General features: G+C 43.5%; 1 protein-coding gene across 3 annotated transcripts in view; it reads left to right on the forward strand.

Moving 5' to 3' along the window:
• The first annotated feature begins 752 nt into the window (after positions 1-752).
• Positions 753-25687, forward strand: part of LOC107393707 (probable E3 ubiquitin-protein ligase HECTD4) — a 48172-nt gene continuing 23237 nt past the window's right edge. The window contains exons 1-49 of one of the 3 annotated variants that reach the window (XM_054731379.2): positions 753-1132; positions 3036-3589; positions 5149-5238; positions 5310-5437; positions 5627-5735; positions 7297-7435; positions 8258-8428; positions 8533-8725; positions 8818-8979; positions 9054-9167; positions 9265-9405; positions 9487-9722; positions 10015-10157; positions 10236-10306; positions 10393-10498; positions 12078-12198; positions 12279-12407; positions 13304-13428; positions 13633-13786; positions 13878-13981; positions 14074-14272; positions 14492-14611; positions 14695-14799; positions 14888-15051; positions 15150-15395; positions 15523-15715; positions 16790-16894; positions 17000-17092; positions 17173-17341; positions 17421-17556; positions 17643-17787; positions 17952-18118; positions 18201-18347; positions 18417-18601; positions 18719-18872; positions 18966-19246; positions 19353-19539; positions 19628-19709; positions 19801-20003; positions 20092-20227; positions 20403-20585; positions 20685-20849; positions 20932-21101; positions 21827-21942; positions 22027-22130; positions 23478-23639; positions 23740-23888; positions 24082-24161; positions 24259-24422. In XM_054731379.2, coding sequence (XP_054587354.2) covers positions 986-1132; positions 3036-3589; positions 5149-5238; positions 5310-5437; positions 5627-5735; positions 7297-7435; positions 8258-8428; positions 8533-8725; positions 8818-8979; positions 9054-9167; positions 9265-9405; positions 9487-9722; positions 10015-10157; positions 10236-10306; positions 10393-10498; positions 12078-12198; positions 12279-12407; positions 13304-13428; positions 13633-13786; positions 13878-13981; positions 14074-14272; positions 14492-14611; positions 14695-14799; positions 14888-15051; positions 15150-15395; positions 15523-15715; positions 16790-16894; positions 17000-17092; positions 17173-17341; positions 17421-17556; positions 17643-17787; positions 17952-18118; positions 18201-18347; positions 18417-18601; positions 18719-18872; positions 18966-19246; positions 19353-19539; positions 19628-19709; positions 19801-20003; positions 20092-20227; positions 20403-20585; positions 20685-20849; positions 20932-21101; positions 21827-21942; positions 22027-22130; positions 23478-23639; positions 23740-23888; positions 24082-24161; positions 24259-24422 — 7647 coding nt within the window. In that variant the 5' untranslated portion in view covers positions 753-985. Of the gene's footprint in view, positions 1133-3035; positions 3590-5148; positions 5239-5309; positions 5438-5626; positions 5736-7296; positions 7436-8257; positions 8429-8532; positions 8726-8817; positions 8980-9053; positions 9168-9264; positions 9406-9486; positions 9723-10014; positions 10158-10235; positions 10307-10392; positions 10499-12077; positions 12199-12278; positions 12408-13303; positions 13429-13632; positions 13787-13877; positions 13982-14073; positions 14273-14491; positions 14612-14694; positions 14800-14887; positions 15052-15149; positions 15396-15522; positions 15716-16789; positions 16895-16999; positions 17093-17168; positions 17342-17420; positions 17557-17642; positions 17788-17951; positions 18119-18200; positions 18348-18416; positions 18602-18718; positions 18873-18965; positions 19247-19352; positions 19540-19627; positions 19710-19800; positions 20004-20091; positions 20228-20402; positions 20586-20684; positions 20850-20931; positions 21102-21826; positions 21943-22026; positions 22131-23477; positions 23640-23739; positions 23889-24081; positions 24162-24258; positions 24423-25687 lie in introns of all 3 variants that reach the window. The other 2 variants (XM_070546456.1, XM_054731380.2) reach the window with 2 other exon arrangements.

Raw genomic sequence — 25687 nt, forward strand, 5'->3', positions numbered from 1 at the left:
TAGCAGAGTTGAGTTTGGTGCATTGGCCTGGACCTCACCTATAGTCTCAGCACATTGTGTGGCCCTCTGGGAAAATTAATTCCCCTCCTCAGGCCTGAATGTATGCAAAATGTTTCATAATGGAGCAAATACTCTAAAAAAAACATCAAAAACAAGAAAGAACAAAATGTAACGTTCTAAATTTGAAGTCATCTTCCTAATATTAAAGGGGAACGATAATTGTAAGTAATTACACAAAGCATACGAAAAAAATGCACAAATGGCTTGCCATTTATCACAAAGTTAGCGAACCAGTGGCAGCCCTCAGCATTACAGTTCCACCTCCATGCTTAACGATTGAAGAAATTAAATTTTCTTTTTTATAGTTAAAAAAAATGAAATAAACTCATTAAATACCACGAGTATAGTATTTGTGTCTAATATTTGCTAAAGAAAGAAAGTAATGATGAGCTCATGAATTTTGACAGGTTATTCTGACGCGCGGTGCATGCTGGGTGCAGCTTGTTGGCCTTGGAAACATGGCCTCGCACTGACAGCCGTTATCTGTTCCAGGCAGTGACACAGCGGCTGGGCCGGTACCGGAGATACTTACAAAGAGATTTTAACCGTCAAATGACATCACTGAAGATGTAGCGTCCCCTCCGACAGGATTGTCGCGTAGACAGCGCAGGGTAATAACGGGTTTAGTGCGAGTGTCACGCCCACTGTGATCGGTTACGTTGAAGCGATACCGAACGGTAAGTTAGCTTTGCTTAAGCTAACAAGGCAAGAGAACCATTGCTATTCGTTCACTGGCCGGCTGTGGTCTGTTAGTGTGCATCCTAGCTCCACAGTCTGTCCCTGTCAGACCCCATTGTTGGACAAGACCGCGGCTGCAGTTGTGTTCATAGTAGGTCGTCAGTCGGTTGTCTGGGGCGTTTCTGTCATTCTGTCACTGAATTTTTAATGTTCGACCCTTTTGGCATCACTGTCGGAGGGGAGAGCTATGGGCTCCGGGGCTGTGGATTCATCCCAGTGGCTTTCGGTAAAGGAGGAGACTATATTTCTCCACGACGGACTAATTCGGGTCACGGATCTGGCCGAGCTGCCCAGTGAAATTGGAGTGTCGGAACAGGGGGATACCGAGCAGGAGGTGGGTGAAAGATGCCTCTCACACTAGACATATAAACAGTTATAAATAGTAACACACACCCGCTACTGCAATCATTGAGTTACTATTCAAACATGTTTCTCTGCCCTCTGCAACACAAGAGATAACTGCGGCGCCGACGTTTGCAAGTTTTCTGCTCTGCTTGTTATTGATTCACCGTCAAATTCGGCTGAGACCAACGTATTTCCTGTCTTGCCTTTCAAAATAAAAGCATTTTACGTAGGATCACAAAAGTTTTATTTCGTAAATTAGATTAAATACAAATATAACGTGTTGCTGCTCGTTTAAACACCTAAACTTTAAAACAAATGTTTACATTTCTGATGCTTAACATTTATTTACTGTCCTTTAAAGCTTTAATTCTTCGTCTGTTTTTAATTGTGAATGTAAAATAAGGAAACCGGATGTTACTCTGAAGTAAAATAAGCTAGCCTTCACAATTGATGCTTAGAAACTTCGAGCTGTAAAACAATGAATATTTTCAACCTTCACATATTAAACGCTACCTTTTAATAAAGTTTGAGCTGATATAACATATGCGTTAGTGGTGAACATATGCTTTTTGGAAGCTAATGCTAATAGCTCGTCTCTTTATGATCGTTTGCATTCACTGATTAATAATTGGATGTTTTGAAAACAAGATGTTTTGAAAACAAGACCCTGACATACAGGTTCAGTTTAATGTCCTGACCTCCCTGAGGGGATATTCTAAGAAAAGTCGATATGCGGTTGAGTAATTACTGCTTTAATGTTTTGTTTACAGGGCCTCTGGTGTGCACATTAACAGACAGCCTTCACTGGTTTTAAATTCTCTTGATTTATTTTTAATTTCCCCTATGTGAGATCAGCCTGTTCTTGATTTCCCACCTAAAGGCATTTTGAACTTGGCTGTTTGAATGAGTTTGCCATTTTACTCATTCATTCACTTCTTTCTGCTGTAGACTTGCTGTGGTGAACAACATTTAGATCCATTTTGAACTTAAAATCTGAAAACTTTATTTTGAGATGCTGAATACAAGCAAACACAAAACCCAAACCATCCAACAATACAATCCCAACCTGGTCTAAGGCTTCTTTTAAATTTTTACTTCTGATTATTTTTAGATTCCCAATTCTTCTCTCTCCTTTTGTGTCCAGTTTTAAAACTAACTCTGTCATTTTAGTTCTGATTCAGGAAGAGCTGTGTTTCTGACAATCTCCTTTGTATGCTGTGGCAGCAGTGCATTTGCAGAAAAAGGTGGAGAAAGCTTAGCGCCCAGATAAGGGGTGCTACTGTAACATAAGTAGCATTTCTGAAATCAAATCAATACAAATTGTGCCTGCTAAATGGTATAATGGAATTTTTTCCCACACTGATTGGTGGGCAGCAGAATGTAATCAATATCTGTGATGTATCCTAAGTGCACGAGAGGCGCATTGTTTCACTGATATGCTATACCTTTGCTTTTTCTGGCAGTTAGTCCAAATAATTGTACAGATTCTAATTTCCTGAAAGGAGTTTTATTATTTTACCAGCTTTCTATCATGTTTTAGTTAATAAGTGGCATAATACAAACAAATACCTTGATTATACAGTTAAATATTTGTTTATGAGTCCTAAAATGACAGATAAAACTTTGATGTCAACAGAAATAGACCACTGAGAAACAAAATTCACATTCTGCTTTATAAAATTAAAGTCTTTGTTTCTGTGCTTCTGCTTTTAAAGTCACATTGAAATTTAAATTCCTTCTAAAAAAGACCATTAGATTATATTAAAAAGATAATACACAATAAAATTATTTTTTAAAAACTTAACATTTATCTTTTTTAAAACTCTGATTTAGATACAACTCTCACAAATTAGTAAGCTGCTGATGTCTACTTTACCATCTCTCTCCTCCAGATCCTTACTTTTGAGACGAAGAACCCCGCTGAGCTTGCTGAGCGTCTCCGTGCCGTCTGTGGAAATCAAAGCAATGCGTATGCTCGTCTGCTGGAGTACCGGCTCAATGCTCTGCGTGGCCTGTGGGCTGCGCAGCGGCAGCTGGCCCTGGAGGTGCAGCAGGAGCGAGAGGGACCTGGAGGCGCTGACGAGGAGACCTTAGCCTTACTCAAAAGACAAGGTCTGCTCCAGCAGCCTGAGCAGGCCCCTTTTACATCCCGTGTCGCCCTGCTGCTGGTCTTCCCCCTTTTGCAGTCCCAAACCCGCAGTGACCCAGCACTGTGCGGCGTCACTGCAGAAGTTCTGCTAGCCTGCCTCCGGGACTGCCAGCCACTCAGCCTCAGCAAAGAGCCCGCTGACTGTCTCAATGGCCTGGAGGGTCTGCTGTGCTCCTGGCTGGAGGATGGTTCTCAGGAGTCCGGACAACCTCATGTGCAAACTCAATCCCACATTCTACACACACACAGACAGCGGGAAAATGCTGCAGCTGCTTTAGTAGCACTTGCATGTGCCAGGTGAGGCCATACCATCTGTTTCTACTAACAAACTTCATCTGGTAGACGAGTAATTATTACAGTATTACTATTGAATAATAAGAGAGAAAAAGAATCAGGTTTTGGATATTTTATGCCATTAAAGGTCACTCAGTCACTTTTTTGTAACTCTAAGAACGCAATTTGTCTCTTCTGAAATAACACAAATAACTTTTTTCTATGTAAAAGCTAAAGTTTAAAATATTCTAACACATCTTTCTGACCACTGTGTGTACTGATGCTTTGTCTGCATGACTTGTGGGCTCTGCCAGTGGCTTGAAATGTTTTTGCCTCTTGTAGCTTTAAACAATATTGTACTAGAATGTGTGCGTGTGTGTGTGTGTGTGTGTGTGTGTGTGTGTGTGTGTGTGAGTGTGTGTGTGTGTGTGTGTGTGAGTGTGAGTGTGTGTGTGTGTGTGTGTGTGTGTGTGTGTGTGTGTGTGTGTGTGTGTGTGTGTGTGTGTGTGCACAGAAGGACGTACATGATGTGTTGAATATTGTGCACGTTTTTTCTCACAAACAGAACCCTACTCCTGTTTTGCTCCACATCAGTTTAGACTGAGTGCTCTTTATTTACAGCCAAAAGCTTTTTGTTGTGTGGAACCATCCAGCTTTTTACCCACAGTTCGAGTTGATCAAAGGGAAATGTGCTTAACTGCACTTCATGCAGGCAGAACATGAAAATAGTCTCCTACATGTATCTCCTACATTAGCTTCTGATGGAAAATAAATGATGAAACTCTAGGATTTGAGAAGCCTGACAGATCTACGTCACACTTCGCATTAATGGACTCACCCATCTTGACTCATGACTGGGAAGGCTGTTGATGTTTTAGCGTCCATGAAACAGCAGAGAACATCTGGCCTAGTAGAAGCTAACGTTAGCAACTACACCTCACAGCAGAACTCCTCCAGGCTTGTGATATTTGTGGAGATAAATCAGCAACGTTGCTGAGCAAACTGAGTCAGTGGCAGTCGTGTTTCTGTTAGCCAATCAGAGGCGAGATTTCCAAATTTCAGGAAATAGGACTCCAAATCCTGCTGTCGGAAGCTACTTTCTCCTCCAGCTGACGTACTTCCAGAAATAGGCGCACTTTTTTCCCTCTGAGTACGACTTACAAGGCGTTCATTCCTACTAGAGACCACTGCAAACGTATTGATTAAACAAGTGTTCAACACCTTTAATAACTTTTAGTAACACTTATTTAGTAAACATTAAAGTTGTCCTTTTCCTACATTTTGTTGCAGTTTATACAATTACATGAATGTATTAAATTAAATGTGTTCAGTTATAAATTAGTTCATAACACAAAGTAAGTTACTTACTAAAGCCCAAGAAAACTAATATCTGACATAATAGCAGAACCTTAATACTCAGACACGAGTAAAAAGATTAGAATTTGCTTTATAGTTCCATTTCTACAATCAGACATCTCTTCTGTTATTAAGACTAAGTTATTATTTCCTTTCCAGTCCCAGAAGCACTCAGCAATGTTCTTTCTTTTGAATTAATTCTGAGATCTCATGAAACTGTTTTCTAGGGGTTCCTTGAAGACATTCATCCACACAGTTCACCTGCTGCAAAAACAGACTCATCTGGGCCAGCTTCCTGTTTCAGACGTTCTTTACAGGTAAGGATGTGTTGTAATGACTAGATCACTGGATCGACTGACGTCTAAACCCTTTCTGTCTCTTTCATTAGACTTTTGCTCCTTGAAGGAGGCCCGGGCTCTCCATCTTGCTTATTAGGGGGCAAACACAGTGTGTCCTGGGGTTTTGAGGACATGCTGCCCACGCCTGATAATTCTGCAGGAGGATCAGAAAGTAAAGGTAAACGCTGCTAAAAAAGTAAAAAAATAAAAGAGGCATGTTTGTAGTTCAAATTAACCTGATGCTTCAATTATCTCGATCAGATCTCTGAAGAAAACACACGAGCAAAGTATATATCTCCTCTGGTCCATAAGCCTGCTGTTGTAATATATTAATTTAATGTTTTTTTTATTACCTCCTGTTTTGCAGACACAGATCTAGGGCGCTGTCTAGCCACAGATGGACTATATCTGTACACCAGTAATTCCTCTGGGAGAGGACTCAGCAAACTTGGCTCTGGTTTACACGGGACTCTGAGGTAACATGACACTCATTCTGATGTGCATCTGTAGCGTTCAGCAACCAGCAAGAAAGAAAGGACACAAATATGACAAATAGACGGTGGAACAAGCTAAATGTCCCTTTTGGTTCTTTTTAAAGGGACAAATAATGGAAAATTCAAATGATTATTATCTTCCATTTCACACATTTGTAGTAAATTACTCAGATGGCACCCAGAAACCATTACAAAGATTATATTTAGAGCTAAGAAAATCAAAATACATATATTTCTTGTGAACAAAAGCTTTAAAAAAAGTTGAAACATGTCTAATTTTTGTAAGTAAGTAAGTACATTTTATTTATATAGCACTTATCACAGACATAGAATCACAAAGTGCTTCGCATAGATCAAAACAAAATAAAACAAAGTCATAGAATTATAAAAAGATTAACATCATAAAATCAAAATTATTTTTGCAGCTATGTAGCTTATTCTTTTATTATTTGTTATTCTTATTTATTTGCCTCTGTCAGTGCGCCCCAGGGCACTTTGTAAAGCACTTTGGGGGGTTCCAGGACCCTAGAAGGCGCTATATCAACAACAGGCCATTTACCATTTATTCTATCTGTGAAGTACACACTTTGTTGTTTACATTGGAGAATAAAATGAATTCTAAAGCAGTTTTCTTTTATTTTAGATCAATAAAATGTAAAAAAAGAACCAAAAACTTTAATTTGAAGCTGAACAACAGCAAACTGCTCTGCTGTTGTTGCAAAGAACAGGATTCAGCTTCACAGCTAGCTCACTGACATGATGCTTGAGTTTTAATAGCGTGCAAGAAAAAAACACGGCAACACTTTTTATATTGTTGCACCACTGTGTCTGAAATATTAAGCTTAATCAGAATCATTAGAAAGATGGTTTTAAAGTGAAGCCATGTGAAGACATCAGAGCCAGGGTTATTTGTGCAACAGTAGAAAGGCTGATTGGAGCTGGAGGATGGACGCTCCTTTATTAATCCTAAAGTTTTTGAGGAACTCACACTTGAAGAGACTGAATAAACATCTCTTGCCACTGGAAGAAAAATGCACTTAAATTAAATATATATTGGTAATCACAGAAAAACCTCATTTGTGGCAGAAGAGGATGAGATGAGCTGTGTGTGTGTGTGTGTGTGTGTGTGTGTGTGTGTGTGTGTGTGTGTGTGTGTGTGTGTGTGTGTGTGTGTGTGTGTGTGTGCGTGCGTGCGTGTGTGCGTGTGTGTGTGTGTGTGTGTGTGACAGAGAGAGAGAAACAGAGACAGAACCCTGCCATATAACCTTATCTTCACAGGACAGACTGTTGTTCTTAGTCGAAGCAATTAAGTATTTCTGTTCCAGTTTTTAAATTTGCCAGCCTTTTAAAACAGCAGAGCCATTAAAATCCCCTTCTGTTTATTTAAATGTTACTTAGCAGAACAGCACAAGAAAAATTTGATATAAAAACTAGAAATGTGTTAATTAAAACTCACTTTTGACATTTTTGTTGACGGCTTTATTCTGAAACGTGACTGAATCTAGTCACAGCCTAGTTAAGTGTGTGTTTTCTGTTTGTTCAGGGGTTTTGTGTATTGTCGAAATGAGGAGCTGGAGCCTGGCTGGGTAGTTTTCAGCAGCGGTCGCCTCCTCCACCGTGCTTCTTCCTTTGATGCCAAGCCTCATCAGCTGTGCCAGGTCATTGACCCCTTCACTCTCCAGGTACTGTCCACTTGCAGTCTGCTGATCATGTGAAGTGGTTCAACCTTTCCACTAGAGACATTTTTACGTCTGGATGCATAACGCCCGGATCACACCTGACACGGAAGCACAACAAAGTGCCGTGGAACGACGAGCGATTCTAATTGGCGCCCTTGTTAACCTACGCTCTTGGTCACATCAGCTGCGAAGCTCCACGACGATTTGCTCTGTGCAGCATTTGTTTCGGTGTGAGCTCTATTTTTTCGTGAGCCGTGAGTGAGCCGCGTCAATTCTGGCAGGAAGTCAAACCAAAGCAGAAGAGGCAGGCTGGTAAATTGAATAAAATAAAAGAAAAAATTCTAAATATAACACAGCGATTGATAAAGTGATAATTTTTGTGTATCTAAACAGAGTAGAGAGATGAAAATGAACAAACACACACACTCCTGTGGAGAAACATGGCGTTTCCATCATTTTAAATGCAGTTTTTACAGCAAAAGATGGATTTAACAAATGTGAATACAAACAAATACACAGCAGCAGGATCAGCGCAGTTTCCGATATCAACAAGCGGGGCAAACTGGTTACACACACGCACACAGCAAGGGCACAGGGGTGGGGTGGGGGGCTTTGGAAAAACAGTAGGCGTGAGCAGAAGCGCTTGTCGGAAATTCTCGCCTGATGTCAACAGAGGAGGAGCGGACAGCGCACGAGTTTCATGAGCGGTCCACTTCACGGCGCTTCACAGCTGGTGTGTTCCGGGTGTAAAGTTTGATCGTCTCAGGGTTTTAGTGAAAACAAACAGGTGCTGCTTAATCCGACACTCATTGCTCCACGCGTTAGGTGTGCCAGATTGTGCCCATGCCAGCTCATCACTTCCCTGTGGGCAGCAGCATGACCACGCTGCACCTCTGCTCAGATGGAACCTATCTATACTGGGTCTGGTCCCCAGCCAGTCTCAATGAGAAGACACAGAAAGGCCACTCTGTCTTCATGGATGTTTTTCTCCTGTCGGTGAGTTTTGACACACACCTTCCCACAAATCTAACATGTGTTTGTTCTGTTCATGCGTTTATTTATTGACTCTCTACCTTTCCGTTCCTCTCTCCCTGGCACAGACTCAGATGGGGCTGTGCGTTGCCGACATCTTGCAGGAACGGGTTATTCTCGCTCGCAAAGAGGGCGAGTCTTCCAAATGCTTGAATGAGCTTCTCTTGAGTCGAATGTCACGCTTCCGAGCCTCCCACTCTGCCACGTTAGCCGCTCTCACGGGCTCTGCCATCACCAACACTGTAAAAGAGGAACAGTCGGGTAAAGCTGAAAACACTACTAATGCTCCAGAAAAGACATAATTATATCGAAAATAATGTTATGTTCGGTTGATTTTGACCACTTTTCCACAGCTGTCAACACTAGCTGTGGACTTCCTCTGAAGACCCTCAGAAAGACCCCGATGTACGTATGTGGAACTTATCTGGTGATGCTGGTCTCACCTCCCGGTGTTTCTGGGAGCTCTGCCACACGCTCCCTGTTTGGAGGTACCAGCAGCCTGTCCTCACTTAAAAGTAAGCTAACACAGACTCTCAGTCATTAATGTAATCCATGCTGTTTGTTCTAAGCCGGAGTCGTTTTTGTTCAGTTTTAGCTTCCAGCCTGGTCTTTAACTTGGCCGACGGTCAGTTCAGCAGCCGTGCTGACCTCATCGATGCTCCTGGCAGTTCTCTTGGCAGGGGGGCTCAGGTAGCAGGACTAGGTGAGTCAAGTTTATGTGTTTTAATGCTTTATAATGTCACAAAACTAGAGTGTAGCTCATGTCATTTCATTATGTTGTGTCGGTTTTGACTTTATAGGAGCGTGTTATGACGCACTGAACAACTTGATCTGGACCTGCTCCAGTGATTACATAGACCAGTGGTGTAATCCTGGAAACCAGGCCTTTCATCATGTGTGCCATAGGCTCGGGGTTAGCCACGTCATCAAGGAGCCCAAAGGTAGACTCGGTCTGCACCAAAACCACAAGGCTGTTGCTTTATTCCCTTCAGTCATCTACAAATCTGCCTTTCTGTTTTCAGAGGAAACGGTGGCCACTGGGGAGGTGATCAACCAGCTGCTTCATCATGTAGGTGCAATGTGCATCCACCAGCTCAACCTGCTGGCAGCCAGCAGCAATAGCTTGCCCCTAGAAGCGCTGCTGGGCAAACAGCATCCCATCGAGGCCCGCCACTTCAGCAGCATCTGTGACATCATGGAAAAGGCCATGGTGAATGGGGATACCTGCATCATCCGCTGCATCCTGGTGGTGTTCCAGGTCAGCGCCAGCAGATGTGCATTAAGATGTGCTGAAAACGGCTCAAACTGTTCATAACCCTCCCACTGTCCTAATGGGTGTGACCCTGCGAGGAAAGGTGACCATTGAGCAGGGTTGATGGTTTATCCCTTGGGTCCATGTGACAGGGGTGAGGAGTGAGCACCACCTCACCCCTGTCACGTGGACCTCAAGGGATAAACCATCAATCCTGCTCAATGGTCAACTTTCCTCACAGGGTCACCCATAAAGACAGTGGGAGGGTTAAAGTTCTTTATTTGTCTGCCTTCTCCAGGTGGTGTTCAGGTTTTTCACTCCTCAGTCAGAGCAGGACAGAGAGAGCATCCGCCGTTCCAGTTTACTCCTGTGGCAGCTGCTCATGGCTCCATCAGATCAGATCGAAACAGAGATTCAGAGGGAAGTGTGCCTGGCCATCAGGTATGTTTGATGTTCTAGTTTTTATTATGTTACAGTAACTGTTTTCTCATGGACCTCTACTGTTTCCTGTCTCTGTAGCTCTGGCCTGCACACCTTATATCACGGGGAGGCAGAACTCAACAAACTGCTGAAACTGGTTCTAACTGAAGGTGATCACCTTCTTTTAACTAAACAAGCAAGGGCCTGTTATGTTGCTGCTTTATCTTATGTGTTTTGTTCTATTTGAAATTCTCAGGGGAAAGAAGTGGTGGCCTGTCCCAACTCCGGGATGTCATCCTTACTAACTTAGCAGAACAACTACAGAAGAATCGATTTGGGAATGAAGAAGATGATCACTACAGGTAACGGGGCCACCAGCTTCCCTCCAAAGGATACCTCTTGGCTTTTTATACATTTGTTATTGTTTAAATTGTCATGGGAAACAAGATTAGATAACTTCACCACATTCTGCGATGTGGTTTTATCAGCATCCTTCCTGTTCCTACTCTGATTAAACTGTTTTCTAGCTTAAATAGCTCCTCCGGTCCCTTTGTTATCACATTGTACTGATAAGTTCTGCAACAGCTTTTCTCCAAGTGCTAATATTATTCTCTTACATCTCCTTTGGGCCTTTTTGTTCCCCACATGCCTGAGAGTAAATACAGGAAAGATCAAAGTTAGGCTTTTCAGTCTCTCTTAATAATTTTTGCCATAAAAAATTGATGGGATGAATCTTCTTTCACAGCATTGTTGTTTTCTTTTTTTTTCATAACAAAGCTGACGAGCTAAAAATAGCTCTTTGGTGACTAAAACATGATGAGACGAACGGCGGTTTTCGTTAACGAGCTGAGACTAGATGAAAACTATGCTCAGGATGCACATTTCTGCCCGTCTCTCGCAAGTTAAAAGTAACAGCGCTGCTGTCTGTGTGTCCTCTGCTCACAGACCATCCTCAGCGGCTGAGTGAAGCTAGCTCCCCACCCACATCAGAAAGCACCAACCACTCTATTTGCGTGGATTTCTGATGTGGGTTGGAAGCCAACTTCACTCAGCTCTGCTCAGCCGTGGGAATGCGCAGCGCAAATTCGCTCATTGACACTACTACGAGCGACAACGTTGTTACTTTTAAACACATCTGTAATATTAACACATTTTTTTATCCTTGTGCTTCCTGAAAAAGTCATGCTTTTGGGCAGATAAATGAAAAAATTATGTTTTTTAACAGGTTTTATCTGAAAAGGTTTAAGGTTTTAAAGCCAGTGTGTCAGGATTATTGTCTCTGCTCCCTGGTTCCTAATAACGAGTCACATTCCTGCTTTTTAACCCATCAGCATCACAGTTAAGCCCATCTAAAAGTGCATGAGCATCACTGTTGATGCTCAAGAGCAGAACTGGGTTATTTATATTAATTCTGTGGGCTCGTGAAAACTCAAAACACTGCAGTTCTATGGAAAACCATTACTGACACTGAGATGGAGGTCTGATAACTCAAATATTGAATTAAACAAACACATTTCTGTATAAATATTGTGTAGAATACTCTTTATGCTCCCTAAGAGTCCGTTCTGTTAAGGAAAAAAATCATTAATTTCTTTAGTGGAAATCTACAGAATGATGCACAAATTTGCATCAATAAATTATATACACTATTGTGATTATCAATAAAGTAAAAAATAAAAGATACCAGTCTGGGGATTTTTGTTTAACAACATTTGGGACAGCTAAGATTTTGTCCCAAAGCCGTAAAATAAATGATGTTGATATGAAACTCACTCCAATAGCTGAGAGTACATGTCTGACCTATAATTACATTTGTTAAAGAATGATAATACTTTGTTTAATGTTTTGTAAAATTCAAAAGAAAAATCTTTGTCGACTAAAACCTTTTTGAGATAAAACAACAGTTTCACAGAGAAAATGACTCTTCTTTTTTTTTTACAGACTGAATGATGAGCTGCTACACTTTGTCCTGAAGACTGTTGTCCGAGAATCCTGTCTCCTCATCACCAAATGTCAAACTGTTGCCAGAGATGACTTCCAGAAGCTGCTCTCCACTGTCCCAGTATGAAAATCATTCTGGCAGCTCAGAAACGATCATTCACGCTCATTATTTTTTTTTAATATTTGTTTTCTCTCTTTAAGGTGGTCTCACCTAGCCTGCGCTACCTCATGGCTGTTCAAAACCACCTCCTCAGCAACACCATCCTGATTCGCCCGGACGATGGCGACGACAGTGACTGCTCCCTACAGGGGGAAACAATAAAGGTACAGGTAAACATCCCCTTTATCTACCCCTACCTCTGTGCAGTCTGTGTTTGTGCGAGTGAGAACAAAGCTGTGGGTTAAAGAAGTGGATTCATATTTATGCAAATGATCAGGTTTGATGTGTTTCATGATCAGAACAGCCTATGGAGGGTCATTATGGTGTTGCTTCCAGTTCTGATTAATTATTGGATTATCTTCACCTTAAAGCATACCTGCAAACTTGTCACTTTTTGGCGAAAATTGACGTTTTTGAAGCCAAATGTGGCGTTCTTGTGAATCGTGTAAATCTGAAGAGTTTTTGTTTTGAGGGGGGGGGGGGGGGTCTTCTGTTGGGTTTCAGTCGCTCTTATGGAAATCAATCAGAGAAAGGAGAGGGGACTCCTCTTGTTCACAGTTCTAGTGTGTTAGTCACATGTCATCATTTGACCAATCACAGTCAGAGACAGCACGCTGCAGAAGATGAGGCAGAGCGGCACTCGTCTCGCAGCGAGTATGCGTGCTGTCGCTATAACTTCTAGCAGTGGTTTTGAGCTTAAAGTTCGTCAAATAGAACAAACTCACCACTAAACAGTTTCCTGTCAAGGACTTTAGCAGATTTACCTTTATAGATTTTTCCCACGGCAGGTCGTGTATTATTTATTTATTTATTTTGTTGTTGTTTTGGAGTTGAGTAAACACCGCTAGTAATATTAGTAACATAAATACTATTTCTGGTGAGAAATGGTCACCAGTGTGCTACAGCCTTACTCGTTTAAAACAAACCCCAGTAAATGGATGTGGTTGTGGTTGTCATTGTAGTTGTCACCGTTTTCACAGCCTCCGAGCTTGCAGGTATGTTAAAGTATGAAATAATAAATTCTGTGTTGGTATGAAAGTGTGGGCCTATCATGTGTTGTCCTCAGGAGCTGCAGAACAGCATCTTGTCACTAGCAACCAAAATCCTGGTGGGGTGTGATGAAGTCCTGGAGACCCTGCAGCAGGTGACGACGGCTCTGATCAACAGTGACATCACAGACAGAGAGACTAGGTGCTTTTTTTTTTTTAAATAAAGCTATATTTTAATCTTATTATCACAGTTTCTGGCAAAAGACCTTTTTTCTCAGTTCTAGAAAATATGTTTAAGGGTTTATTTTAACCAATCGTGCAAGAAACATGAATCATGGGAGGGATATGGGAGTTTTTCTCTTATTCTCATATTCTTTTTTTTTCTTTCTCTTGTGTTTTTGTCCAGGTTGAAGGGCTTGGAGCAGGTTACCAAAGCAACAATGCTTGGTCATCTGCTGCCTGTGCTACTCACCTCACTGATGCACCCCACCTTACAAACCCTGATGCTTGCTGATGCCCTCATGCCTCAGCTGGTGCAGCTGGTGCTCTACACCAGCCAGGTTAGAGTTTTACTTCTCCAAAAGACACTCCATCCAATAAATGACACGGACGAGATGATGACGGTATTTATTTTCACTTCCTGATTTTCAGACTGCCTTGTTACTTAAGACCCAGTGTCCCCTCTTCACTGAAGAGCCCCCACCTGCAAGCAGCTCTCTGGGGCAGGTATCTAAAGCATGTGCAGCTGATGACAAGTGAGTTTTCCAAAGTTCTTGAAGAGAGCATATTAAAACTGAATTCTCATACGCAGATTGTTTAAAATCTGTTTACTTATGATTGAAATAAGAATCCTGGATGAGCGTGAGGAGCCAGGCTTCCTGACAGGACTGAAGATCCCTGCTCCGTGGGCTGCTGGGAAAACGGTGGAGACGATGCACCCTGTGAGGGATAATTACAAGTTTAAGGAGACGGTGCACATCCCAGGAGCCCGCTGCCTTTACCTTCGCTTTGATCCTCGCTGCTCCTCACAGTATGACTATGATAAGGTGCAAACTTCCTCCATGTTCAGCCTCTCAGGACAGCTTCTGTGCTTTTTTTGTTGTTTTTTTTTTCAAGAGAAGAGATATTGACATTCAAACGTACTGCACGAGGTTTTCTCATTTTGCATTCTAAAAAAGAGAACAGATTCTAGAACAGTTGACTCATTTTCAGGGCAAAAGTAATAATAATAAAAATAAAAATGCTGGTGCTTTTTGGTTTCGCAGTTGGTCATCTACGCTGGTCCCAACACCAATAGTCGTAAAGTGGCCGAGTATGGAGGAAACACTCTGGGTTATGGCAGTCGCAGCGTTTTAGGAACAGGATGGCCTAAAGACCTTGTTAAGGTAACAGAAATCATTTAGTAAAAATGTAAAGGATGAAATCTGTTTTTCTTTTATGAATTGTATGTTTCTTTTTCATTTTGCAGGTTGAAGGAGACACTGTCACGTTTTCTTTTGAGATGAGAAGCGGGCGTGAGCACAACACTCCTGATAAAGCCATGTGGGGGTTTTCCTGCACTGTCAGAGCTCAGGTGAAAAGTGGACGCTGTTGCTTTCCTCTGACGTCTGTGTTTATAGCTGATTAGTCCTCCTGAACACACCGTTTGTTTTTGCTGTCAGGAGTCCTCCGAGGACGTCTCTGGAGGGCTTCCATTTCTCGCTGACCTTGCACTGGGTCTGTCAGTGCTGGCCTGCTCAATGCTCCGCATTTTGTATAATGGGCCAGAGGTAACAAGAGAGGAGGACGCCTGCCATGATTTACTCTGCTCAAAGCTGCTGCAAAGGTGACACAGCTAAATAAGAATACCACTAAATGCAAAAGTCCACCAGTCATTTTGATGGTTGAAGCATTTGGTAAAAAGTAATTTTCTTCTATTTCTAGGTGTCAGTGGCAGGTAGAAGCAAATGGTGCTATTTCTCCCGCTCTCACACCGAGCCCCTCACCACTGCCACTCACGATTGAGGAAGACCGGGAGTTTATCTATCCCTCTGATGTCCTTATTCCTCCTCCGGGCCTCATGCCCGGGACCTACTTTGATTTGCCTCGGATTCGTCTTCCACCTGGGATCATGAGTAAGCTGAGAGAAGTGTCTGGAAGAGCTCGCCCACAGTTCCGCCCCAGCATCAAGTAAGGAGTTTGTCTTGTGAATAAAGATGATGCCTACGATATTTCACATCCATTTGGTTCATGGATGCATGCCTTTAGTCAGGAGAATTCCCCCGAACAAGATTTTCTGTTTCATGTTTTCTATAAGGGAAGTGATCCGGCCAGATGTACTGGAAGAGGTTATAGTATCCTGTGTCATCAAGCACCTCAGCCTGGTGGATGCTCTTCAGTCCCTCGTCAACTATCAATATCGTGAAGATCATGCAGAGGAGTACGACCTGGTCTGTAAGATCATGGCTGAGACCTTTAAGAAGATCAATGCAATGGAGCGCCAGCTGCAGGTGGGCTCAGGCAGGGAAATTGATTACCACTAATTATAGACGGATTTAAGTAGTTTCAGGTTTCAAATGTTACTGTTTCAAGGCCAAGTTCACTGAGGAACCGTTTTCACTTGTTTTTGAAACAAGATCAGCCATTCTGAGTTTAACCTGCAGGCTGAACATGAAAATAGTCTTTTACCCCTATTTCCTGCATTAGTAAAGGATTTTAGTATATTTTCGATGACACACCATGCCGGCAAATCGGCGTAATATTACCGCAGCAGTGTGTCTTGTAAACAACCTAAAACACCCTGATGCCACCACGGCATTGCAGCAAATTGACGGCATTGTTTTGTAAAAATGGCTAGGGAAACACCAGGATTAGAAAAGCCAGTCATATCTACATCACACTGAAAATTAGCATTCATAGACTCACCCATCTTGACTCACGATGGGGAAGGCTGCTGTTGGTTTAGCGTCCAGGAAACAGCTAGTAGAAGCTAACTGTTAGCATTAGCAACTCCACCACATGGCGGAACTCCATCAGGCTTGTGTTATTTGTGGAGATAAAACATCAACATTGCAGAACGAACAGAATCAATGGTAGAGTCGTGTTGCTGTTAGCCAATCAACGGCAAGATGTTCATATATCAGGAAATAAGACTCCAAAACCTGCCGTCTGCTGCTCACTTCTACCTCCTGAAACAAGAGAGCCAGAGCTTTTTTCCCGACAGAGGTCGACTCACAAGGTATTCATTTATCACTACAAATGGGTTGAAGAAAAAACAAGTGAACTTGGTCTTTAAGAAAGTTCTTTGTTATGCATTGTGCAAAATAATGTGACAGTGTGAGCATCCTGTCACAGTGTCCCGATTGATCATGCGCCCTGGCTACTTGGCCTAGGGGATGCCCCTTTGGCTGACTGGTTAGCGCGCATGACTCTCACCCGGGAGTCTGGGGATTGAATCCCGCCCGGGCCCTCGTTTCTCCACCTTGCCACAATAAGGTTACAGTTGATCAGCTGACTTGATTTTAGCTGAACAGACATGAAGAACACATTTACTAAATGAATGACGTCCTTTTTGTTGCATTCAGAGTGTAGCAGAATTGGAACAGAAGTGGCAGAATGAGGTAGAGGAGGCCCAGCAAGGAAAACTGGAGAACAACACTCCCTTTTTTCATGACTATCACTTTTTTGAGGTACCCTGATCTAAATACTTTATATTTGTTCTAAAAATAAAGCTCACACAACACAATTAGTTTTATTGTCACTGACTTTTCTTTTTCTTTCTTTTCGGGTACCAGAACAAACTGAAGGAACTGGAATTACTCTGCTCACTGAAGGAAGTCCCTTTAGATTTTAGTGACGTGGAAAACGTCGTCCTTGCATTGAGGCAAGTAATGGGAAGAGTATCTTGTAGGAATGGACCGCAGGTTGAGTCTGAGCTCTAATATAAAGCGTTTGCACCAACAGGGAGAAGTTCTTTCAGGAGGTGAACTCCACCTTCAGCAGAAGCAACGTCCCACTGGCTAAAACCAAAACTCTGGTCAAAAGTCTGATGAACCGCTCGGAGCTCCTTCTACACGTCACCATCGCTCCACACTGTAGAAGCCTAACCTCGACACCGGCTGGCACACCTGGTCCAGGTACACCACATCAATTTTTATTTCTATCTATTGCACCTTTATATGTAAATTTACAAACAAATATATTTTTATTGGTCAGCCTCCAAGTCCGTGTCAGAAGCCAAAACAACGATCCCCTTGGTCAAGCAGCCGGTCTTTTTGCGCAGCATGTCCGCACCTTCTGACTTGGAGATGATCGCTAACCAAGATCTAGAGTTTGCACACGCTCCCCAAAGGTATTTGCTAAATGGTTAAAAGAAATCCTAGCAGTAGCTGGTGACTAGATGCTCGTTTCTTTACTTGATGTCTTATTGACTTTCAGAAGGCGACACCACCCGTCCAGTCACCGCAGCAGCTCGTTTACCCTGCTGCAGTCTCTGGCTGTAGAGGACAGCCGAGACAAGCCGACATACAGCGTGCTGCTGGGACAGCTCTTTGCCTTTATCGGGACTACACCTGATCAGGCTGTAAGTTGTCTATGAGCCAAACACACTGGGTGCTAACAGATCACAGAAGATCTGGTGATACTGCAAATCCATAAAAAGAACACCAGACCTTTTAAGGCTTTATTTTGTGTTCAATTATATGTTGTAAAGTTTTGGGTAGATGTAGATCTGTTGCACTGATGTAGGTGTCCAGCAGCAGCTTCCTGTCAGCCGCACAGACGCGTTGGAGACGCGGCAGCACGCGGAAACAGGCCCTCATTCACATGAGGGAACTACTAACTGCTGCTGTTAGAGTGGGCGGAGTAACTCACCTGGTTGGGCCTGTCACTATGGTGCTGCAGGGTGGTCCAAGGTAAGATCTAGTAGTGCAGTTTTTAATCTTATATTAAATGATCTTATTTAATATCTTATCGTCTGTTTCTCTGTCTGTGCAGGATTGAGGAGCTGACCTGTGGTGGGATGGTGGAGCAGGTGCAGGAAGCCTTTGGAGAGACCATGACCTCTGTCGTGTCACTATGTGCTCGCTACCCAATCGCTTGTGCCAACAGCATTGGCCTGCTTTGCACAATCCCCTACACCAGGCACGTGAATCCAGCCTAGCACATTTTCCCTGTCGCATTTCTCCTAACAGCCTAATTTTGTCCTCATAGGAGCGAGGAGCAGTGCCTTGTTCGGAGTGGCCTTGTCCAGCTGATGGATAGGCTGTGCAGCTTAAGTGGTCAGAGGGACTGCAGCTCAAGTGAGAAGCAAACCAAAAAGCAGAAGGTGGCTACAATGGCTTGGGCTGCTTTTCAGGTGCTGGCTAACCGCTGCATCGAGTGGGAGAAAGTGGAAGGTGTGAAAATATTTTTGTCTCACTCTGATAAATCTAACTAAAGTGGAATATGCAGGTTTAAAGAAAGGTGGATGTGCTGTAATTATAACTTAGTCTGACTCCTCTTGGTTATTAAAGGTGGCTCCACAGATGCAGTTCACTCTGGTTTGGCGAGGCAGGTTTCCAGCCTGCTGACCAATCACCTGGCCAGAGCAACAGAGTGCTGTGGGAATCAGGCGGCCGGTAATGATGCATTACAGGATGTGTTGAGTCTCCTCAATGATCTCTCCAGGTACTGTTTAAACAAATGTTAAACCTCAGATGTGAATATACGTATTTCTACATTCTTGCTCTGTTCTTTTAACTCCTTTTGTTTTTATCTCAGGAGTCACATAGGGAAAGCCATCCTGAGCCAGCCTGCTTGTGTTTCCAAGCTTTTGTCTCTCCTGCTCGATCAGAGACCCTCTCCAAAACTAGTACTTATCATTCTGCAGCTCTGCCGAGCTGCCTTGCCTCTCATGAGTGTGGAGGATTGTGGGAATGTTGCTTTGCCTTCGTGGAGTTACTCCATTAACACGCTAGATGCTGAGCAGCAGGATGCCAGCGACCCAGCCTCGCGTATTGCTGCCTTGCTGCTAGCCAAACTGGCAGATTATGTTGTACCAGGTTTGTTTCTCCTGCCAAGATCAAAACAAACATGGGTTTATTTCTAAAATTGGAGGTTTAAATGGGAAAAAACACTAACTTCCTTTGTTAATTTCTCTTTTGGCAGGGTGTCAGACCCTTCTTTCCCCCAGCTCCTCAGAGCCAGACACCAGTTTGTCCCGTGCCAGCTCCAAAGGAGCTCTGAAGTCGGAGGATGTGGGGGAGGAGGTAGAAGCAGTTGATGGCAAGCTGTCCATTTTTATCCACAAAAGGGAGGATCAGTCATCTCATGAGGTTTTGCAACCACTTCTCAGGTAAAAATTAGATTATTTTTATGAGAATTTTGTGAGATTACTCTGGTTTCTCCCGCTTGAGCTTTTTCCCGTTTTCCCCAAAATGCAGCAGCTCTGAGGGGCGGCCCTTTCGACTTGGCACTGGAGCAAACATGGAGAAGGTAGTGAAGATGGACAGAGATATGACAAAGGCAAGAGCTGTTATGTGATTTTTAAAACTGACCTTGTTCTTCTCCTTTTGCCACTCTTACATTAGTGTATTTTCGTATAAATGCTCCACAGAGTGGAAGTTGTGAGGTGATCACAGAAGAAGCATCTGCTGCCTTGAGGAAAGCTAACAAGTGGGCTCAGTCCGGTCTGATAGTGAGCGTCGGTCCACCTGTGGAGGCTTTGGCTCAGGAGACTGCAGGCGGCATCGCAACGGGTGACAAGAAGAAAACGGCTCAGACGGCTGTTTGCCGGGACAGGAACGCTGAACTGGCCAGGTTAGGGTTAAACGGAACAATCGCAGCACGTGACGGGCGATGAACTGGACTCTGGTTGTAATATCTTCTCTTTAAACCTTTGAAATAGGTCGGATCCAGTGCGGCCGTTTATCAGCGGCCATGTTGCCAACAGCATGGCTGCTGAGGTTATTGCCTTGCTGCATAGTCTGCTCACGGCCCCAGAATCCAACACCGCTCAGATCTGGACAAGCACAGTGGAAAAAGTAAAGCAACATTCTGCTTCTAGCCTCACACCAGTCACCATGTTAATCATCTATGTCTGTGACTTTCTGCAGATACTCGTTATAGGATCTTAAATCACATCAAATTATATAATAGAACCTTTGAGCTTTTTAGATCCTTTTAATATATATATATATTCCTTCTTCTTTGTGTCAGGTGCTTTCCAGGGCACTGATGTTCATCCCTCAGCTAGGGAAGTATGCTGAGAGCATTTTGGAGAACGGCAGCAGCAGTGGCAGGAAACTGGCTAAATTGCAGGCTATCGGCAGACAGGCTGTTGCAGCGCTTTGTGCACTTGGAGGCTTCAAAGAAACTATTAAGATTGGTTCTGAAGTCCAGGTTCGGAAAAAGGAGACCCCAAAAAATCCTAGGCTGCTATGCTCGGCAGTGATCTTTTCCCACCACAAGCGTTTTGACTGTGGTTCCTCTGTTGTACAGGTGGTAGGTAAAGGCGTGCTGGGCAGCGTGGGCATAGTTATGTCCATAAATGAGCAGGAGGGCATCGCTGTAGTCAAGTTTCCTTCCTGTGAGTACAGGAGAGCTTGCAAAGCCTCAGATGTTTTAACCGTGCCAATATCACGCCTCTGCACCCCGAGATCTGAGGTAAGAAGTGCAGTCAGAGCCTTACTGTTGTACAACACGGCACCCTGAACAACACTTTCCTGGTTTTTACGTTCTCCGTCAGGCTCTTCCCATCTATAAGCTGTCCATAACAGAAAAGGTGGTCCAGGCAGTGCAGTCGATGCTCCTGCCACAAGAGGGCAGTCTCTCCATACACACATCTCTACCAGCTACAGGAGATGGCTCCAGTCCGGTGATGGCTGCAGTCCGCTTGCTGGCTGAAATCAGGACTAGGTTAGTGAGTAGTGGTGTGTGTTGGCAAGAATCTGCCGCGTTGACTTTGTTTTATAACTTCTGCAGAGCGATGTCTGTGATGTGTTGTCTAGAAGGAGCGGTGAAACAGGGCTACAGCATTTTAATCTTATTAAAGGAAACCCTTTGTGCTCCACAACACTCAGAGGGTGCATGTCTTTGCAAATAACTCCAAGTACTGACTGTTATTTTGGTTGCACAAGTTGAAGTTGCTGGTAGTTTCGAAAATGTACCTTCTTCGAGTGTCCGTTGAGCAGGATTGACCTGTTTTTTGTTTTAAATTAGCATTTGATGCCATGCCACTGTGGCGACCCGAGTACTTGACCCTGGTGGTGCAGACTTTACAGACTGCAAAACTCTTACTGCTGTCGTCTGTCCTGACTCCAAAATAAGTCCACACATAAGCTTTGAAAGCTGACACATCCAGTGTTATCGCGAGATTTCGTTCCATCAGAATGGAGGCGGTGAAAACTGCTGCCATTGTTGGCCGGAGTTTGCATTGTTCTACAAAAAAAGACATTTAGCACATTTTTACATGTAAATTCTCGTGTCAATTTTGTATCGGAACACAAAATATTGCAATATATCAGTGTATTGATATTTTCCTACATCGCTATCAGTGATACATCCTGTATGTATTTTTTTAAATTAAACACAAGAAAGTTGCCAACGTTTTCATGGTAGCTTCATTTCTTTTATTTTTCCAGGGCGTGTCTGGTGATGGCACAGCTCCTGCAGGATAGCTCCTTCTGTGAGGAGTTCATTCAGCAGTGCCCAGCTGCTGTTGAGGTTCTTAACCTGGTTGCCCAGGAGTGCAGTCCTGGTAAAAATATACGACTACATGAGATGGCAGAACTTAGGAGCTCTTTTCAAATCATTTCTGATTTTATCTTTTGATCTTTCGTAGGAGAGCGTCTTGTAATGGTGGAGGCTCAGTGTGAGAGAGTGAGAATGATGTACCGTGACTGCGCTCGACCACCACCTCCTCCACTGCAGACAGACCAACGACAGGTGAGTTTTTTTTTTTGTTTTGTTTTGTTTATTTATTTCAGGTGCAGCGAGCATAACGTATCCCCTTTCCTCTAACAGGCACGTAGAATAAATATGACTGTCATTAAAGCAGAAATCTGGAGTTTTTTCTCAGACGGCACCATCTAGAGGTGGAAACATGTATCACACCTTAAGCCCCTCCCTGTTTCCATGACTATCGACATATTAAAAACATGGACATTGCCCACCCATTGCTCTGCTGGGCGAAAGTTGAAGCCAAAAATAGGAGGTTCCCACCGTGTCACGCCCACACAATCCAAAAATGGGAAAAGAGGTGGAGGTAGGGCTGTTACATTTGGAACAGGGCTGGAACAAATTAAACCAATGTAGCTACTAGCTAACTTAGCTAACCCAAGAAGCTAAGAAGGGCTCCAGGGACCGCGAGGTAGCCCGCTCGCAAGACCGACCCATGCGAGGTTGTAGTAATGCTGGTCGCGTGTAGAGGTCTAATGTGGACTGGGACTGTTAAATTACAAGCAGTGCCAGACCGCTGCGACCGGGAGCCCTGGCCTTTCACATCCGCTCATTCTCCAAGAGCCATGAGCTGATGTGAAAGGCCAGGGCTCCCGGTCGCGTCATTTGGAATTGGAGTATGTCCAAGGACTGTCCCGTCTTTCTCGCTTCTGATTATTACAGCATTAAGTTTACATTTTTGTTACAAAACTCCCCAAAACAGCTTTCTGTTGGTGGCAATGGCAGGAGAATATTGCGCACTTAGCATGGGAAGATGGTTTGCTGCTAAATGAAATAGCCAATCGTAGTAAAGCCCTTCTGTGCCGAGAAAAACGGGATCTTCCTTGGACATCCTACGATTCCAAATGATGCCTCCAACATGACTACATTCTCGCATGGGAGCCGGTCCACGCGTCGGCTACCCTGGGAAATGGGAACAGTCAGCCGCCTGCTCTAGCAACTCGTCTCGGGCAGGAGACAGAAGACGGGCATCAAGTCTCTTATCCAAAAAGTAGCCCCACTAACTTGTTTGACCAAGCAGTTAAATGACACAGCACAACCCCCTATGTAAGCAGATGTCTAACACTATTGGCTAATGCTTTGTGGTGCTTAATTCAAATTGCATGGGACTCTATGGGAGTGGACACAGGTTTAGCAAAAAAAATTGTAATGCCTACATTATATCATAGTACAGGGTAAGACCATCACTTTTAGGTATTTCTTAATTACGTATTAATTAAACATATATCAACATTAAATTAGACAGTTTCAGTTAAAGTGTTAAAATCTTTGCACTGATTTCTCCTAATTATATCTGCCTTGCCCTTGTTTATTTTTATGTGCTTGTCTCGACAGCCGAAGGAGATCACTTGGTGTCCATCCAGAGTGTTCCCTCCAGTTCGCGCGTGTCTCTTCTCATCCCGTCTCACTTCTGTCACCTTCTTGGCGGATCCAAGTGCTGGAGGAGGTCTGCCACGAGGGACTTTCATTTATGCCACCTCTCCTGTACCAGTTCAGGTATGCATGCCACAGTGTAACCAGATGCCCCCGCAGTTATGTTTGACGTCTCTGCCTGATGAATTTATGCATTTACAATAAATGTATTCCTGCCCTGCAGGCGCCATCCTTTTACTGGGAGATAGAAGTTGTCTCCTATGGAGACTCTGAGGAGGACAGTGGCCCGATTGTGTCTTTTGGTTTTGCCACAGAGGCAGAGAAGAGAGACGGAGCATGGACAAACCCGGTCGGCACATGCCTGTTTCACAAGTATGCACACCAGCATTCTTTTCCCTCAGCTTGCTTCATGAATTTGTTTTTGACAGCTGTTCTTGATTGTATTAATTAATTTGTGTGTGTGTGTGTGTGTGTGTGTGTGTGTGTGTGTGTGTGTGTGTGTGTGTGTGTGTGTGTGTGTGTGTCTGTGTGTCTGTGTGTCTGTGTGTCTGTGTGTGTGGGTCAGTAATGGTAGGGCAGTGCATTATAATGGCTCCAGTTTGCTGCAGTGGAAAAGCGTCAGACTCGATGTGGTTCTGCTCCCTGGTGAGGCGGGACAATAAATATCCTTCTTTTTCTTGCTTCTCTGCATTTGCATTTCATTACAATTTAGATGACAAAACTTTCTGTGTGTTAAATTTAGGTGATGTGGCTGGAATCGGCTGGGAGCGTTCTGAGGGCACTCCTCCACCCCCTGGGCAGCCCCCTAAGGGCAGGGTGTACTTCACTTACTGTGGCCAGCGGCTTAGCCCAGTTCTGGAGGACGTAGCAGGTGGAATGTGGCCTCTTGTGCACATTCAAAAGAAGGTGGGATTCTGTGGATTAAAAGGATATGAACACTATTAAAGCTGGGGTATGTAGTTAAATGTTTTAATGTGACTATCTGACCCTGTTCTATGAAGTAGGTAATCTTTCATAATTTATTTTTCCCCTAAGTTCCCCCCGGTCTCTAAAGCAAAATGAGTGAGCCTAGAGCGTTGACCGACATAAATCCGTATCCACGAGAGGGAGCTGTCAATCAACAAGAATGTGCCTTAGTTCCCAGCATGCACTGCGAAATGATGCACTGACGCACAGCCATCTTGGCATACCAAACTAGCTTGAATGCTAACGACCCTCATTGAGTTAATGGCCCAATCCCAATACTCGCACTGCGCCCTGCAGACTTCAGCAAAGTGCACTTGGAGAAAGTGTGCTGTAAGGCTTCGAGTGCGTAGTACACAAATGTGCAAATAATTGCAGAATTGAGTCAGGGAGCGTTGCGTCATTGATCGCAACATATGCCAGGATGCTGATCGCTGTGATACTTTTTTCGAAAACCTTTATTAACACCTTTTAAACAAACAGCCAAGCAGTTATTTAAAAAAAATACATTTATTGCTGCTTTGTCTCAAAGTTTTAGAACATCAACTAATTGTCCTAAAATGAACTAATTTAATTAGAAAGTACATATTTTCAGAAAAGGAACTTGAGCCTTTTCTCCTGCAGCAATGACTTGTGGGTAATACCGTTGCCCGAGGTCCGCATCACCACGGACTTGGGTGAAGTGCAGATTAAGGGTGCAATGGGGGCGTGGCCAACTTCCGCACTTGAGAATCGGAACTCACTACGCACTCGCACCCCTGGCCGAGAACGTGAAATTGAAGGGCGCGAGGGTGCAAGTGCGAGTACTGGGATTGGGCCAGTGTCTGTAATGTCTGCCAACTGTGGAAAAGGAGGAAGGGGAATGTGAATGTGAATGGGTTAGTGATTAGCATAGCATTCAACCTAACACTACATCGGCTGGGCAATAAATCTAAAATTTATCGTTATCAAAATGTCTGACTCCAACTGATATAGTTTTCCCATGTCCATACATGTGATAATAAAAAAGTGAAAAGATGTGTGTAGGTCGGCGAAGTTCATGTCTCTTTAAGAAGCTTTACCACCTGGAGTCAGGCGACATGACTCAACATAATACACGTGATAGCCCCATCTAATGGACAACTTTTTCTTTCTGCACTTACATTTAGTTATCGTCCATTTATCGTTATCGAGGCGAAATCCTCAATACACCTTGATATTTATTTTAG

This window comes from Nothobranchius furzeri, chromosome 17, assembly GCF_043380555.1.
Source record: "Nothobranchius furzeri strain GRZ-AD chromosome 17, NfurGRZ-RIMD1, whole genome shotgun sequence".
Lineage (NCBI taxonomy): Eukaryota > Metazoa > Chordata > Actinopteri > Cyprinodontiformes > Nothobranchiidae > Nothobranchius > Nothobranchius furzeri.